The sequence below is a fragment of the Gossypium arboreum genome, chromosome 8 (genome assembly GCF_025698485.1).
Source record: "Gossypium arboreum isolate Shixiya-1 chromosome 8, ASM2569848v2, whole genome shotgun sequence".
Taxonomy (NCBI): domain Eukaryota; kingdom Viridiplantae; phylum Streptophyta; class Magnoliopsida; order Malvales; family Malvaceae; genus Gossypium; species Gossypium arboreum.
In genome coordinates this window covers 19,254,721-19,270,768 of record NC_069077.1, presented here as the reverse complement: position 1 = coordinate 19,270,768, position 16,048 = coordinate 19,254,721, and the positions used below count along the sequence as shown (strand labels likewise).

Sequence of the window (16,048 nt, the reverse complement as noted above, 5' to 3'; positions counted from 1 at the left end):
ATTCTTTTCTCTTTTATTTTATTTTTTACTATTATACTTTTGTTTATTTTTTTAGGGGTATAATTCAATGAACACTTTACTTGTATTTGATTATTTTCCAAAAATCAGTCATTCCTTTATGTTCACCATTTATTCTCTATTATATTTAATTATTTTGGTTTTTCATTCCCCCTTTATGACATCTTGCTTAACATGTTTGTTAGTGGATTTTGGGTTTAAGATTAGAATCTAAATGTTGAAGAAACCCTTTCCTGTTTTTTGGAAACACTTAAATAATTTCAATCATTTGAAATTGGGTTCAAATTTTTCTATAATTGAGTTTTTTTTAAGCTCGATTTCACGAAGTAAATCAAGATTTTAAAAGATTCGAATTGGACGAACCTTAATTTGAAAGAAAACCTTAAATGGAAATCCTAAATTAGCTCAACTCCGGTGCCATTTTCAAGCCGAAAAAAGGCCAACCACCGACAATAATGAAAGCAACAACTTGGGTTGAGGGGAATGAGACGATGTATGAACATTGGGAAAAATTTAGGGGGTGTTGACAGAAGAAAGATGTAGAAGAAGACCCAGGCGATTGGCCAACATTGCCATGTCATAAAAAAAATTAACGGCATTAATGTTAGGTACTAATATAGTGGACGGAAAAAAAAAGTTAGGCTATCAATTTGAGACTAAAAAAAAACTATAAGTATCAATATGAGAGAAGTGAACCAGTTCGGATACTAATATATATTTAACCCTTGGAGTTATTAGGGAGTTGGATTTCTAAGTTAGCACTTCTAGAAATCAACTTCCATACATCATACATTGTACAAAAACATCTAATTGGATAAGACACATTACTAAATACTTTTTCTCGAGAAAAAAAAAATTTATTTTTATGTCATGTAGCAACTCTTAATTGATGGTTTTAAAGGGTAACATTTTATTATAAAAATTTAAAATAGGATTAAAAGCAATATTTAATCTTTTAAATCGATAATCTTAATCTTTCATATTGATAATCTTTCTTTTAAATTTTTTTATTTATATCAATTTTGAAATTTAATTTTTTCTTCAAATTTGGTCTATATGATTATATGAATTCTGAAATTGTATTGCATTATTATTTTAATTTTTATAAAAAGTAATTATTAGATGATGATATGATACAACATTAAACCGCCAATTTAAGTACTAAATATGGGTTTATCCCTTTAAAATATCAGGGCCCAACTGCAAGAGCAAAGGTAGCGAAAGCCGATGAGAAAACCCCCAAATAAGAAGGGGCAACTGAAACTGAAAGCATCGCTCATTTTTACGTTGTTCAGAATTTGGGTTGACGCCTTCTGTGAGGAGATTCTTTCTTCCAGTTTCTTGCTAGGAATCACAGCACTTGTTCCAGTTTTATAAGAAGTAAGCACTTTGTCTTTCTCTTCCTTCCACACTCATACCCCATTTCTTATCTTTCTTCTTCATTTCATATTTCCTTTTTCTGGGAATTGTTTCATTAACTCTTCAAATTGTTATTATTTTTGAAAGAAAAAGTAAAAAAGAAGTATGCTTTTAGGAGAAGCGTCAGCTGATTTAGTTAAGCTTAGTTAATCCTTCTTCAAATCATGGTTTAATTTGTTTGAAACCAATTTGCAATTTCTTGCATAAACTGTTATTGTATTGCTAATTGCTGGTCAGGTTAAGGTGTGCAATGGATTGGGCTTTTGTGCAAAAATCTTGGGAGAAATGGGCTTCCTCCAATATTGGTTCTTCTGGTAATCTATCTCAATCTTTTCATTATATCCTTTTCTACCTCTTAAAATGCGACTGGGGATTGCATTGCAAATTGCAAGCTGTAACTGCAAATCTTGCTTGTTCCAAAATTGCAGGTCTGCCATTGAAGGCTGCTATGCTGATTAACTATGACCCATTCAGGCCTTCTCGGCTGTTGTCTACTATGTAAGATACATTTCATCTCTTTAATCTGAATTTTTTATTTTTCTTCTATTGCTTTAATTCTATGATTTGATGCTTCTGTCTTCTCATCTACCATGGCTATTTCATAGTCAGTAATTGTGTTAATCCCTTTGTTTTCATAACCTAAATATTCCAAACAATGATACTGGCTGCCTTTGTCGCTTTATGTTCTGTTAATATCTTTGCAAATTTAATTATTTAGACATGGACACCTAATAAAGGTAGATTTTTACCATCCATGTATCAAGGTCAAAAGCTGTGTAGCATAATCTAATTTAAGTTTATTTCTTTCTACTTCTTGGTTACTGTCAAGACAAATGCATTTTGAAGTTATCCCATTGTTTTCTATGGAGCTGGTTTATTTTCTCACATTTTTAGAAACAAGAATGGTTCGCTTTCTAGACATTTCAAGTGACAAAAAAAGAAAACTCTCATATATATATAATTTAATATGTCAAAAAAGAAATTCTTTACACTTTTCATGCTTCGATGCTGCTATGTTCATCATCACCCAAGATATTTATTTTGTTTGGAGGACTGTGTATGATGATTTGCCTGACAGAGCCGAACAGGAAGGAATAAAGATCAGCCCAATTGAGTTGAGTCAATTTGTCAATTTCATCAAGCGCAATAAACTGCAGAAAGAGACTTTCATGATTGGGAATAACCAGTGTAAATTTTGCTTTACCCTACCTTTCTGTCTTTAATTTATTTTTTTCTTTGAATTTCTTAAAAGTTTTAGTATGAATGGAATCTCTCTTCTTCTTCTTTCTAAAATTGTTGTGTAACTCACCTTTTGAAATAACTACAACTTTGTGCATGTGCAGAGGAAATATTTTGCTCCTAGGACTATAAATCCAGTAGTAGAGCATAGATTCATGGGACACCTTTTTTGTATTGATAATGCATCAAAATAAATTATTTAGATCTTTAATGAAACTTTTAGTTTGGTTCATTGGGAAAGTTGCATGCCATATATCTTCTTTTTAGTAGCTTGTTGAGTGCTTACGTTTCAAACATTTCCTAGGGAAGAATATCTAGAATTTTTCATTTTCTTTTGGCATGTGGATCTCTCTTGTTGATTTGGAAAGGGGGTTGCTTCTTTGCTTCTGTTATATATTTTTGTGTTGCATTAATAGCAGGCTTTCAACAGGTAACTAACTTCTTTTAGGCTTGCTAATGTCTCAAATTTGATTTTCGTTCAAGAACTTTAGTCCCTAGATTACTCATTTAAAAGTTAACATGTAAAGGAGGAAGCAAAAACCAACCAAACATGATAAAAATGGTCAAATTCTGCACTAGTGATTTGGCTTGTGATGTTGGAAATGTCTGCTGGCAAATTGTTGCTTATATTATTTAGACATGTACACCAATGAATTTCATGTCTGGTTTTATTAGTAAGTCTTCTTTTTTTTCCCCAATAAATACACGTGGACATTAAAGTTTTTTTTTTTTTTTTTGGGGGATGAAAATGGATATTAAAGTTTTGAAGCTGATAAATGGATGACAGACATGGTTACATCAATTCATGAAAATTGGTTCTGTGCGAGGTGCCTGAACACGTCAAAATCTGCTGGGGAAGGTGCCATTGTGATGCTGACATCAGTGTTTCTGTTGGTTGCGCTGTAAGTTTGTTCTCCTTCACATGTTATGACCAACACTAAGCAAATTTTGATTTGCTTTGCATGATGTGAGAGCACTTGAGTACATACACAAATGTATATGTGTGGAGTGGGATTTTAGTTGTTAAGGCATCTGTTTTTGTCAGGTATGATGGGTCAATTGGCTTAGCATCTCGTGCTATGGCATCTGTGGATCAACTTGTTTGGCAGCTGAATCGAAAGAACCTTTGAGCCTGGCTTCCACATATATAAAAAAAAAAAAAAGATTATTGTAAGTTTCGGTGCTAAAAGGTTGGGCTGCCTCTGTGCTATATCTGACTCTATTTATTTATCTAAGTGGCATTGTTTAACTTTGGTAATGAGAAATGACTAGGGCCAAATGTCAGAAACGGACTAATTGTTGGAAGCAAGTTGCAGAGATCGTTGTGTCAGACTCCAGTTGCAACATCTGATCATATAACCGATAATGCAAAATGAGAGAGAATCGGAGTTGCATGAAATTAAAGAGATGGGATGTAATGTCTTGACGAATAATGGAATTCTAGTTTGCAGTACCTTAACCTTTTCTATCTATCTATATTACTCTCTAGTATGACCAAGATATTAACTGGTGGTATCACCAGGCTTTTTCCTTTATTATTAATTGTTTTGGAACATTTATCATCCGAATGCTTGATACATTCATTAATTGGAGCCTGATTGTGTCGTATGATATTGGGCGGCATCCATATGGTAATCTTAATATATGAATTGGGCAAACCCAATCTTGAAGGACAACGTGCCATCTGCATCTGCATCAAATTTGTTAAGTGGAGTGGCTGTAGAGAGAGGGAGTTGGTAATATTATTTCTTTGGTAACAACATTGAAGATGAACAATCAAATTTCTTCTCCTTCCTTTCTTCGAGCTGAGTTGTGGCTCCAAGGCAAGAAGGCTTACACACAGCCTTACACTGCAAATCACAAAGTTCAATAGCCCCTTACTACTCCCAACCCATTCCTGTATTATTTTATTGTGCAGCCAAAAGGTGATCACCCTGATCACGGATGGCATATTAAACAAACTCTTTCACATTCATCCTCAATAATAATAGTATATAATTATCACTTCTCTTCTCTTTCTTTTTCCTTTTTGTAACCAAAGTCAGTTGCCAATGCTCCTCTCTTATAAAAACCAGAAGCTCTACTTCTCCCCAGGCATCAAATCAGGTCCGCATATATCCCCACGACAAAGAGGGCAGACCCTACAAGGCAAAAAAAAAAACAAGAAACCATAACTTCAGCCAACATAATCTCATTACAAATTTATTAGCACTAACACCCGACGTGTTCCTTTTTTAAGAAAAAAAAAAAAAAAGAAGGAAATCCACCACTCAAGATGGCAACAAAAAGTAGGGGACACATCCATCTTTCTATTTCTGAAGAGGTATATCAATTAGATGAGTCTAAAAAGGACTGGCTGGTCTAACTGTTCCACTTCACCCTTCTAAAACCTATGGCATGCAACCCATGATATTCTCCTTCAGGGGAACAGAAACCATTTAGCAAAAGGGCCTTGGTAAGACATGTCTATTTTATATAACACAACGTACATCAAATATTTCAAAATCATGCTGAATTAAAAATAACTGCAATAGAATGTATTCATCTTATACCTGTGAATCTCCTTGAGCCACTTGTCTATACATGTTCTATGAAATTCATGATTACAAGGCAATCTCCGAATGCTATCCCCCTCCTCATACTCCACAAGACATATGTAACATCTGTTATTTAAATGGAGGACAAAATTAGGACCAAGAAAATGCCTGGTTGCAGTCAAATTCCACTTTAAGAAGCAGAAGGAAGGGTTTCAGGACGAATAAAATCATTGACCCCTAGCAAGGTAACTTAGTAGGACTGACAATTGTGGAATTAATGTTCAAAATGATAAATCTGAATAACTTTATCAAGTGAATCTCGATGCTTTTATTCAAGATGCTTTTATCCATGTTATTTATATTTTATACATATTATGCCAAGTAAATTTTCGCACTTAAAATAATCCAAGACCACGTTTACACAGCTACTAAAACCTAGTCTATTAAAGTCAAATTGGTGTCTCATCATATATGCTGGAAAATTGTGTATTGAACTCATCTCAAATGATACTATGTATTCCACCTTCCCAGTCAAGCATTGCTTGAGCGCAAGGGAGGGCATGCATGAACGGCTTAAACACATTGGAAAAAGTGACACTTCACCCCATGGTTAGGTAGCAAGTGTTTTGAAGAAAAAAGAAACAGACTTCCCTTCCCTCATAGTCATTACACGGATCTATTTGTGAATATAACTAGGAAGTGGGCTTAAAAACTTAGACCCTGTTCAAGCAAGCTCATTAAGAGTTCTAGAAACCAAGTAATCTGAACCTATTTGAGAATATAACTTGAAGCATGCTTAATAACTTAGCATCCAAAGAGAGATGTATTTATTGCCTCCATCATAAGGAATTAGCAACCATTCTTTCAGGGCTTACTATATTTAATTTAGCTGGTCGAATATTGATTTTGAGCCATTGCCCTAAATTATCCCAAACAGGGAACATTTCAGTTAGCATATCACTTACATGGTCACATACTCTCATTATCTTAATTTGTAGTAAAGGTACAAGTTAAACTATCCCATTATCTTTTCAAAGATCTACAAGGTTCACCATTGTACTACTTCTCTGTACAAGAGATTATGTTTCATCTGACCTTATGCGTGTTTCAAACTTAGTCAGATCTAAGATGCTAACCAATATACATTCCTTGCTGATCCATTATGGTCATGTTTAATATAGTTATACCTCAGACATAATTTATCTCCAGCATACTCTGCATTTTTCAGTCAAATCTAAATATCGGGCTTGAATGTTACTTTGGCACATTATGCTCACAACTTTTTCCCATCCATGTTCACACCTAGTGCTGGCATGTAGTCAATAATTTTCATACAAATTGATAAAACACATTTTTTAACAGCAATACCTATCTTACTCCTAGAGCACTATTTTAGTAGAAGCAAGATATCTAATATTATAGATGAAAATTTAAAGAGATCAATTAAATACTCTACCTGAACTAGCCTGAGCTAATTGGTATGTAGTGTTTGATTAACTTTTCCTGAATATATAATATCTCCCCGACATGATTTTAGATTCACTCAGATAACAGGAACACTTGAAAACTAATAATTTGTCAAAGGTAATGCCAAAAAAGTTAATCAAATGGAAAATACAGCTTAGTTAACGGTTTAGCATCTAATGGATAGCAGAGGAAAGTAAATACTTACTGCACAGCCTCATCATTCTTAAGTTTAGGTGACTTGTACACTTTCACAGGAAGTGATTCCACAACTTCGTTAGGTGCAGGAAAAGAACCGATTGGAGACACGGACGGTCGCGAAGATAAAACCATAGACTGCTGGTGAATTTCATCCAGGACCTAGTTCAAACATGTAAAATGTTACTCCAAGAGAAAGGACAATCACCCAGAGAAGGAAATAATAACAACAAATAAAAATCACCTCAAATAAAGCCTCAGCTAACATAACGATTCTGGATACACTAGACCTAGCACCAGTGGTGTCATCATTTGAACTAGAATCTCGATTATTTACACGACATGTGCATCGACCACTTCTATGTTGGCCAGATAAAATGCAGGATCTTTCATGCCCTGAAAAGTTCTCAAAACGGCTTCCTAGCCGTTGAAGAGCTCGAACCTGGAGCAACTCATAGGTCAGTAACTAAACAGACAATAACCTCATTTGCTCAGATGGATAACTTTCAAAGAACCTATAGCAGAAAGTAATACATGCAGGCCAAACCTAAAGAAGAAGCAGACATAAATATAGAAATAAAGCATTAGAACAGTCCTAAACCTAAATATTTGTTCTGATTCTAATTGTTAATGAAAAAAGTAGAGTTACTATCAACGTTGTTCAGTAACCACCAGTCATTAAATTAAATTAATAAGCGTGGAGAATAAGGCGATGGGTGCAACAAGATTATAAACCTGAGATCGTATTCTTCTCCGCCTTTCAAGGAAATTGGATCTATGGTGGAGCAAATCATGATACCGGGCTTCTCTGGATCGAGAAGTTTCAATTTCATCGTGGGAAATAACGGAGGAATCATGAGTGGAAGCAGTGGTGGATGGAGAGGTAGCTAATTGCTGCTGAGTAATTTGTATGTCCTGCTGCAAAGGGCAGAATGTGGGAGCTCTACCAAGAACACGATCACGAAGCCTTCCAACACTTAAGGCTCTGCTAAAACGAGCGTTGCTTTCGAGAGTCTCTCCACTTCCATCTGAATCATTGAAGATAATCGGAGAACAAGAATTGCGGGGAGGTTGTTGAGGTTCAAGTGTCTCAGAATCGTCATCAGGGTTCAACATCTCCGCGGAGGACCGCATACTATTAGCTCTGCTGAACCGGAAGCTCAAATTACCAGGAAGGAAGCTAATGCCGGAGAGGCAGCGAGAAGGAGAGCGACGAGCAGCTGTCACAGCTGCACCAGAGGTGCTACCACCGGAAGATATGCATGGGGTTGGCAATGGCAATTGCATTTCATCATTAGATGCCGCTTCGCCTTCAACCTTTCTGTTACTTTCTCTTTTCACCAGATCCGATTCCGACGCAGGTTGTTTCCGGTGATCAAAGTGGGGTTTAGGAGAAGCAGATCTAGATAACGCTCCCAGACAAGAGGACCGGAAAACTCTATTCTTACCCTTGGATCTTCCCCTCCGCCAACCGCTGTTAGACGACGAAGCAGCAGGTGCAGTGTCTCTTCCGCCTACTCCTACTCTACAACAACCCTTGCTCCCACCAGATCCCATCTGAGTGGTTTCACTTAAGTTTCACCCTAAACCCAACAAGAAAAAAAGGGAAAACCAGCGCCGATGACGTAATTGGCATTTGGAAGTTGTGCTTGGAAGGCACTCCAACCTTATTATTTAGGGGGCGGAGTGATTAAAAGTGATGTATTACTAACTCATGTCTTCAGATCTCAACGATGGTTACGTCTTGAAAACAGTGTTTCTTTGAGGTGACAATGCCTTTTTTGATTAATGCCGCCTCCTCTGCCTCTTCTTGGGGCTTATTTTCGTTTTTATTCCCTTTTTCTTTTTATTATTAATTTTAAATCCCATCTCTGCTCTGCTTTGCACAGGCGCATGTGGATTGCGGATCCACAAGCAACAGCCTCAGACCACGGATGACTTTAGTGTACCAACAATACAACTGCTCCACACCAGGTGCGGTTCACTTACTCTTTCTAGGACCAATACTGGTGAAATTTCAATCATTACCATATTAAAAATATAAAACGGGCCCAATCCATCCAATATTGAATTAATTAGGCCTAAACAGACCCAATAAGTTGATATAAACAGTAGACACATTTGGAATCCATATGTAAGTTACCGGTGATACTATCAAGTATATGATTCTTTTATGGATATTATTAATTAATTAAGCTTAATAATGATATACAAAAGCAGTGTTGAAAATCAAACTTCCATCATCTTGTTTATTTTTTTTTATTATCAAGGAGACACTCCTATACTATAACATGCCTCTTTCCCAATACACCAAACTCGACGGCTCCTACTTGTACTTGGTGTTGCATTTATACTTGCATCACTGTACAACTCCACGTCCGTGTCGGATTCGCAGTACTTCCCCTCTACTTTGTTCATAACATCACTGAGTGAGTGAGAGTGCCTTGGATTTCCCACATTTATTCCAGGAAAGCACCATGTTGCCACCCCTGAATTTGGGTTACACAAACTATCTTCCTGTAGAATTTCTCCCATCCTGCACATTATGCTGAAAGCCAAGTTCTTTAGGACTCGTGAATATGCTTCCAGAATGGAATGTCCAACATCCTGTGCACCAATTCAAAGTGTAATTCATCGCAATTATTAATATACTACAATATAATATTGATTCAATAGTGAAAGATACAATGCAGAATAAAATAAGCTTCACTTTAAACACCAACTACTTACCTTGCCATATTGAATTTTTGAAGCATCAAGAAATGTTTGAGGAAGGTTTGGGTATGCACTCTTTATCTGACGTAAAAGTGCTTCAGCACGGTCCACTAGTAGCTCCATCTTATCCATTTCAGATGTAGGATTAATAAAGGACCATGATTTTCGCACTGGCGATTTACCACTAGCTTGTTCTGTAAGTCGCCCTTTCCATGCAAATACAGCAGCTTCCAACCTATTAATGACCTCGAGAGCATTGTTTTCAGACTTTAAATTTAGCGAAATGAACATTTCATCAACCGAGCTGGACTCCAGAGTCAAAACCTTGTACAGGTCGTCACCAAGGCTTGCCTTCCCAGACTGTAAACATAAGGAAAGAGATTTGAGTTGCCATAAATGCAATACAAACATCTTGTAAAACTTTAACCCGGAATTTACTCTCATCATTCAAATTTATCAGATACTATAAGATTTTAAAGTAGATTAACGTCAGCTGGTTCCAACTAAAATATCCAGATTCCATTTCTATATTTCCTTTTTAAACATGTAGAGTAACATTTTAGTACTAAAATACATATCATCATAAAAACTATTAAAGGGTCCAATATTTAAAGTCCAATGCCCTGGAGGCAGTGAGCTTGCTCACCTTGGGAAGAGCATCCCTAATAATGGATGGAAGAGGTATTTCAAGCAAAACATTTTCATTAATCGATGCTGCAGCCTTGAATACTTGATATACCACCTTGCCTTTACATTGCAACTTCTGCCTTTCGGTATCTGAGAGCCCAGTTTTTGGTACTTGTGGCAATGGAAGCCACCACCTCTTGCTCTCCCTAGCACTCTTGTTTCTTCCTTCTGCCCGGCTTCCAACTTCTGCATAATAAAACTGAGCATTCACCATTGACTCCAGAGTTTCCTGACAATTTTACAAAATTTAATATGGTAAATGTGGGCGATGTGTTCATTAGAGTATACAAGTTATTAGGAAGAGTAAAGAGATTGCCTACAATAAGCATAGAGTCCAACTTCTGAAGTGCTGGGAGATTCATGTGAATGTCCGCACGGGCTTTTGGTGTCATTATCTGCCCAAAATAGAATTGACATAAATCTCATGACATTGCAAAATGGTCATTGTTAATTTAATAGGGACCCAACAACCGCAAGAGTACCTCCATAGTCCTGCCATTTGCACCATTTTGCTTAGCAGGCACTAACTCCACCATATAGTTGGTAGGAGAGAGTAACCAGTCCATTTCTCTTCGCCATTTATTTTTCCTTTCTTCAGCTAGTGGCTCCAATTTCCACAACTCCCCAAAAATTGATGCTGCACATTCAAATTTGCATAAATTATAAGTTGAAGACTAATGAAAGAAGACAATCCTATGATATCATGAGAACACAATGAACTTCGTGAAATGTACATGCTTTTTTTGTGCTTTGCAAGTTGTGGCTCTTCCTCATGATGCATGCTTCCCATTGATGGAAGACAGAATGAATAAAGTACAACATGAAATGCTATGATTTTCTTATTTAAACATGTTTTACCAAGTTCTAATCCAGAATAAAAGTTTCTGATTATACATGTTTATCTTGCAAACCATTTTAACAGTAGAATGTTGTGCAACAGTTGCGACAGGAGAATCCCGAATAAGCAAGCCATACACACACATAAGGATCTTGAAACAAACTCACCTGCAAGATTTGTGATGGCATTTGACAAAGCTAAAGCTGTGGAGACACCCTTCCGTCCACCGGTAATATCTTCCCCCAGTAGAAGCTTAGCAAAATTTTCTTTCATTGTCTCAACGTCTGAAGATTCAAAGGAATAAGCAGGCTTCTCTTTGACATAAAAATGCTTGGGGCTTTCAGAGAGCTCCCATTCATCTGAACCCTGTTCATCTCTCTTCATCCACTTGGAAGAAAATGATCCAAAAGCATCTTTGCTAGAAGAACAGCTGGAGAAATCATCATCCAAGGAATCAGATGCACATCCATCTCCTCTGCTTGTTCTGCTTTCATTCTCATAAGACTGATTGTTGATAATGCAGCTCTCAAGACCATTATACGTCATTATACCAGAAAATTCTGAAAATTAAATATCCAATTAATGGAATCAGGAGGGAACATATGACAACAAATAGAAGCATAATCAGCTTGACACCTTAGCCAAATGGTTTACATTTGGTCATCAGCTTTTGGCAGGTACAAAGCAAACTAAAAGAAGCTCAAGCTTCCGGCATAAACATTAACTGCAGAAATATAAGCCTCTTCATGAAGTATTATTTGACATTCGAGTTGTAATTAAATGTAATCATTTTATGGCATAAACACTAAAGAACTGCTCAGAAAAGGACACGTCTTACTTTATTAGTTTCAAGAGAAGGTGCAATTTGAGCAAACAAATATCAGGAGAGAAACTAACTTAACAGTCCGTTTAAATCATGCAATTTCATTCATTAATTGGGGGAGGGGAAGGGGACAATTTTCTGGATACATTCCTCTGAGATCTTATGGAACATTCAGTCACTAGAACTGCAAAGACTCCAGCAATCACGGCAAACAGTCAAAGGGAATTTTCTACACCAATGATCCTTGCAAGGAATAGTGAATGAAGTTTACTTCCCACACTTGTAATTTCTGTACCGTCACTTATCTAATAGTGAATCAGATACAGATTGATTAAATGTCATCTCCAATCAAATTTAACTAGACAACATATTAAAACCAGATTTCCCTGGGTACATATGGACCTTCTGCATTTGGAATAAATGAGTCCGTCAGATTTGTCTTCATTATAGAAAAGTCAGATGGTAGCACATGCAGATGCACATGCAAATGGCAGTGCAAGGGGCCAAGTTTAGCATATATAAGATAATTAGACTAGATGACTTATTCGAATAACATGCATAAATAACTGGTTTTACAGTGTGCATAACTTTAACTACCCATCTATTCTCTTCCTTATATAGCTTATAGTAAAGGACTGGTAGTACATGTCATGGACGCTCCTATAGGACAAGAAAACCACATGGCATGTTTAAAGATCCCATCTCATGTTTAAAAGTTATGCCTCAATTTGAAGTTCATTAACAATGTAAGAGCAATAATAACAGGGTCCTCGCCAATTGCCACTAAAATACATGATAAAGGACCATTCAAGAATTGAGAAAAGATTACATTAAGGAAGAAATTTCCTAAGTTTTGAGGGACTGGACTAAATCCAAAAATGAGAAATTTCCAAGAAAGAACTGTTCAACAGCAAAGCAATCTCAAAAGAAGAAAGCCCAAATAAAAATGGGGTTAAAGTTTAAAGGGGGTAGTTTTATTTATGTGTTTTTTTTTCACCATCCTTTTTTTTTCCTACTGAGGATGGATCTCCTTTTCAATTCTTGTCTGTTGCGTTGCAGGGTATATTTCTTGCTGTAACTTGCAGTACTTAAATAAGTCGAGTGGAATATAAGCAAAAGGAAAAATAATAATGGGTGAAATATAATAATAGTATAAGCATACAAGACTATCAGTTGGAGCCTAACCTAAAGGTAAAGCTAAGTTAATCCAAGCATCAATAATTACTAGTATTTCAACTTGGGGAGAAAGAAAAGTCGTCCTCCACATGACTTTTTTTTATGTCCCCACTCAATAACTTTCACACTGTTGACATTGACTGTGACTGTGAGAGGAGTGTTTTAACTTTTAAATGACACCAGTCATACCTACCACTGCTACTACATGAAATGAAGGGAAGGGAAGGGTCCACCACCACCGAACACCAGCAAAGAAAATGTCCATCGAACCTTAATTTTTTTTAAAAAGAAACTGTACACAGTAACTTTATCAGACAGTTATATATACTACAGTTAATTATGAAATGATTCTCACTTTCATTTTTGTTTGCAACTTGTGAATAGTGATCACATCGCTGTCATTACCACCACCCTCGAAACTTCAAAGTTCAAACAAAACCTAAACCAAAAAGCTTCCAATTATGAGATAACCCCCCCGCTCCATGTGGTTTGCTTTGCTTGCACGTACAAGATACCATGAGGATTGAAGCATTTCAATGGGTCCGCTGAGGATATCAATCATAGTGAAGATGATTATAGTAGTTAAATTTTTACTTGAGGCGGGGGCACTCACAAACAAGGTTTGCCCACCTGAATAGTTTAATCCCTGACCAGGATTATCTACCCTAAGAAGCAACGGGGGGCTCCATGAGCTTTAGATATTTTGCTATGAACCACTATCTTTAAAAGAATGATAATGGGGTTCACAATAGAACTCCAAAGAATCCCCCAAGAAGTTCATTGAATATTCACTTTTTGTTTCTTTTTTTCAAAATCGAAGAAAAGAAGAGAAAAAACAATACATGTTTCACGCATAGAGATTAGAATAAATAAATAAACTATGGGTGTACATTGGTAGTAGAGCAAGATAGGAACATTACATTCACACCTAGTCTTTAGGTACCATAAATGGTCTGCCAAGAATTAAATACAGGCAGTATTGCTGCCTGCATGGCAATGGCAGCGAGTACAGGTGAAGATTGAAGTGCCAATGGGCAATGGGTAGCTAAAATATTAAAGAAGAAACATAGGGTGTCCTCCAGTTACCACACTTTATGGGCCCTTCCCCATCCTCCCAGTTCATTCCCACCACAATCCCCAGCCTCTCAGGTCAATCACAAAGTCACTGTAGTTCAATTTTAAATATCTATAAAAATAGATAGATAGCTGAAGTCTAATGTGTTAGGTACACATATTATATTTTCTCATGTTGGATAATAAAACAAAATTAAGAAGAAAAAAATTCAAAAACAAAAGACTAGAATCACATGGCAATATGGCAACAATCACGGAAATTGTCATCATAGAATAGTGCTAATAGCCTAATACTCCGTTTTTTTTCAATCCATCCAGCCTACTACCATTACAATGAAAAGGTTCAAATCTTAAAAAGGAAATAGGTGTATTAATTTAATTATTAATTAAAAGTAATAATTAACTTACTATTATCTTGCTCATCAAAATCGAGGCTAATCTCTCTGTCGCGCGTACAGCATGCCAGTCTTTTCTTCATCGTCATCATTTTCCCTTCTTCTTTATCTCTCTCTCTCTCTCTGCCCAACCAAAAACGTTTACTATTTGCCATCAAAAGATTTAAGTTTAACCCAATAAATAAAACTAAAATAAAAATATCTTTTTCTTTACCATAAAGGAAAAAGAAATTCGTGGTTTATGAAAGATTCCATGCTTTTTCTGTTCTTTTCTTTTTACTCTTTTGTGGTTCAAAGCAAAAAGTGTGTACCAACTACCAAATAAAAGAAAATCCAATAATCCCTTTTACATTCATAAACAACTCTTTTCTATCTTAAAACCAGTAAGCAAACAAGCCTTCATTATGTGATAATGAGATAGAGATGTGTTCCTTAAACACCAACTATATATAAAACATCTCAGAATTGAAAAAAAAAATTGTAGTTTCTTAAACCCACTCTTTAAAAGAAAATCCAAATTCAAAAAACCCAGCTCCAACATGTTCAGTCGTCATTAAGAAGAAGGAAAAAGAAGCTGCATTTGGAGAACAAACCTGGGAGACTGTTAATGCAAGGGGTAAAGAGAGAGTGGTGAGGCTTCAAAGTTCAAAAGCAATCAACAAAGTTGCAATTGTAGATCATGCGAAGGAAAAGGCAAAAGAAAATGGGGAAGTGCAGAGGCTGCGATATTCAAAAACGGCGAAAAATAGAAGTGATATTTGAATTGCGAGGCATTGGAGGGTATAAGTGATAGCCTTAAAGGCTCATTCTTGCATTTCCTTTGCTACTGAACTGATAAAAAGAGGAGTTTTTTTAAAAAAAAAATAAACATGCACTGTCACATAGGTCAGACGGAAAAGGAGAGAACTTACTTAAACAAACAAAAATAATAATAATAATAAGAAGAAGCCATTTGTTTTAAATTTTAAACTAATAAAAGATGAGATAAGGAACGTTGAAGAGTATATTCCCAACCGTAGATTCCCAAAATAGGCCCAAGCCCATGTTAAATGGACTGAAGTTGTAGGGTAAGGCGCCTAGTTAAGAAAGAATAACCGAGAAACACTATTTTGAAATTTTATGAAATACTAGTTAATTAAATCAAATCGAATTCTTTTTTTATTTATTATTATAATTCATTTTAAATTATAATATTTCATATTTAAAAGAATCAAAATAACTTGAAAATTATTTATTTATTAGACAAAATTTGAAACTTTAAAACCATAAATTAAAGTTTATTTTGTAAAAAAATCTAAAATTCAAAATTAATATGAATAACCGAACCTAAATATAATGAAAAAATTAAAAATCCAAAACTCAAACCATATTTCAACCCTAACCTGAAGTGCCATGCCCATTAGTCCATCTCTCACGTTTCCTACTAGTTTAATATTTAAGGTGCTAGAAAAACTGTTTTTGTAAA

The 16,048-nt window shown here is 35.7% G+C and overlaps 3 protein-coding genes across 12 annotated transcripts; 1 reads left to right on the top strand and 2 right to left on the bottom strand.

Annotated features, from left to right (window-relative positions):
- Window positions 1–1,182: 1,182 nt before the first annotated feature.
- Window positions 1,183–4,346, top strand: LOC108469551 (uncharacterized). Of its 6 annotated transcripts, none has more exons than XR_001869144.2 (7): window positions 1,183–1,398; window positions 1,675–1,751; window positions 1,866–1,935; window positions 2,516–2,623; window positions 3,438–3,578; window positions 3,722–3,866; window positions 3,949–4,346. XR_001869144.2 is itself a non-coding variant. In XM_017770431.2 (7 exons), exons 2-6 carry the CDS (start codon window positions 1,688–1,690, stop codon window positions 3,804–3,806), a joined length of 468 nt encoding a protein of 155 aa, XP_017625920.1. In that variant the 5' UTR covers window positions 1,183–1,398; window positions 1,675–1,687; the 3' UTR covers window positions 3,807–3,846; window positions 3,949–4,346. The 6 variants fall into 6 exon arrangements, 4 of the variants coding, with proteins under 4 accessions (XP_017625920.1, XP_052887811.1, XP_017625918.1 ...); XR_008287144.1 differs by having other exon boundaries at window positions 2,516–2,625; window positions 3,464–3,578; XM_017770431.2 differs by having other exon boundaries at window positions 3,722–3,846.
- A 63-nt stretch (window positions 4,347–4,409) lies between these two features.
- Window positions 4,410–8,872, bottom strand: LOC108469549 (uncharacterized). Its single transcript, XM_017770426.2, has 5 exons — window positions 7,611–8,872; window positions 7,120–7,317; window positions 6,886–7,037; window positions 5,229–5,339; window positions 4,410–4,817 (listed from the first exon to the last, which is right to left on the bottom strand). Exons 1-5 carry the CDS (start codon window positions 8,430–8,432, stop codon window positions 4,757–4,759), a joined length of 1,344 nt encoding a protein of 447 aa, XP_017625915.1. The 5' UTR covers window positions 8,433–8,872; the 3' UTR covers window positions 4,410–4,756.
- Window positions 8,873–9,024: 152 nt separating this feature from the next.
- Window positions 9,025–15,558, bottom strand: LOC108470321 (rop guanine nucleotide exchange factor 14). 5 transcript variants are annotated; one of them, XM_017771627.2, is made up of 8 exons: window positions 15,177–15,558; window positions 14,597–14,706; window positions 11,283–11,675; window positions 10,760–10,914; window positions 10,598–10,672; window positions 10,237–10,506; window positions 9,606–9,950; window positions 9,025–9,482 (listed from the first exon to the last, which is right to left on the bottom strand). In XM_017771627.2, exons 2-8 carry the CDS (start codon window positions 14,673–14,675, stop codon window positions 9,141–9,143), a joined length of 1,659 nt encoding a protein of 552 aa, XP_017627116.1. In that variant the 5' UTR covers window positions 14,676–14,706; window positions 15,177–15,558; the 3' UTR covers window positions 9,025–9,140. The 5 variants fall into 5 exon arrangements, with proteins under 5 accessions (XP_017627116.1, XP_052887808.1, XP_017627117.1 ...); XM_053031848.1 differs by lacking the exon at window positions 15,177–15,558 and adding an exon at window positions 14,798–15,139; XM_017771628.2 differs by lacking the exon at window positions 15,177–15,558 and adding an exon at window positions 13,470–13,659 and having other exon boundaries at window positions 14,597–14,694.
- Window positions 15,559–16,048: the final 490 nt, after the last annotated feature.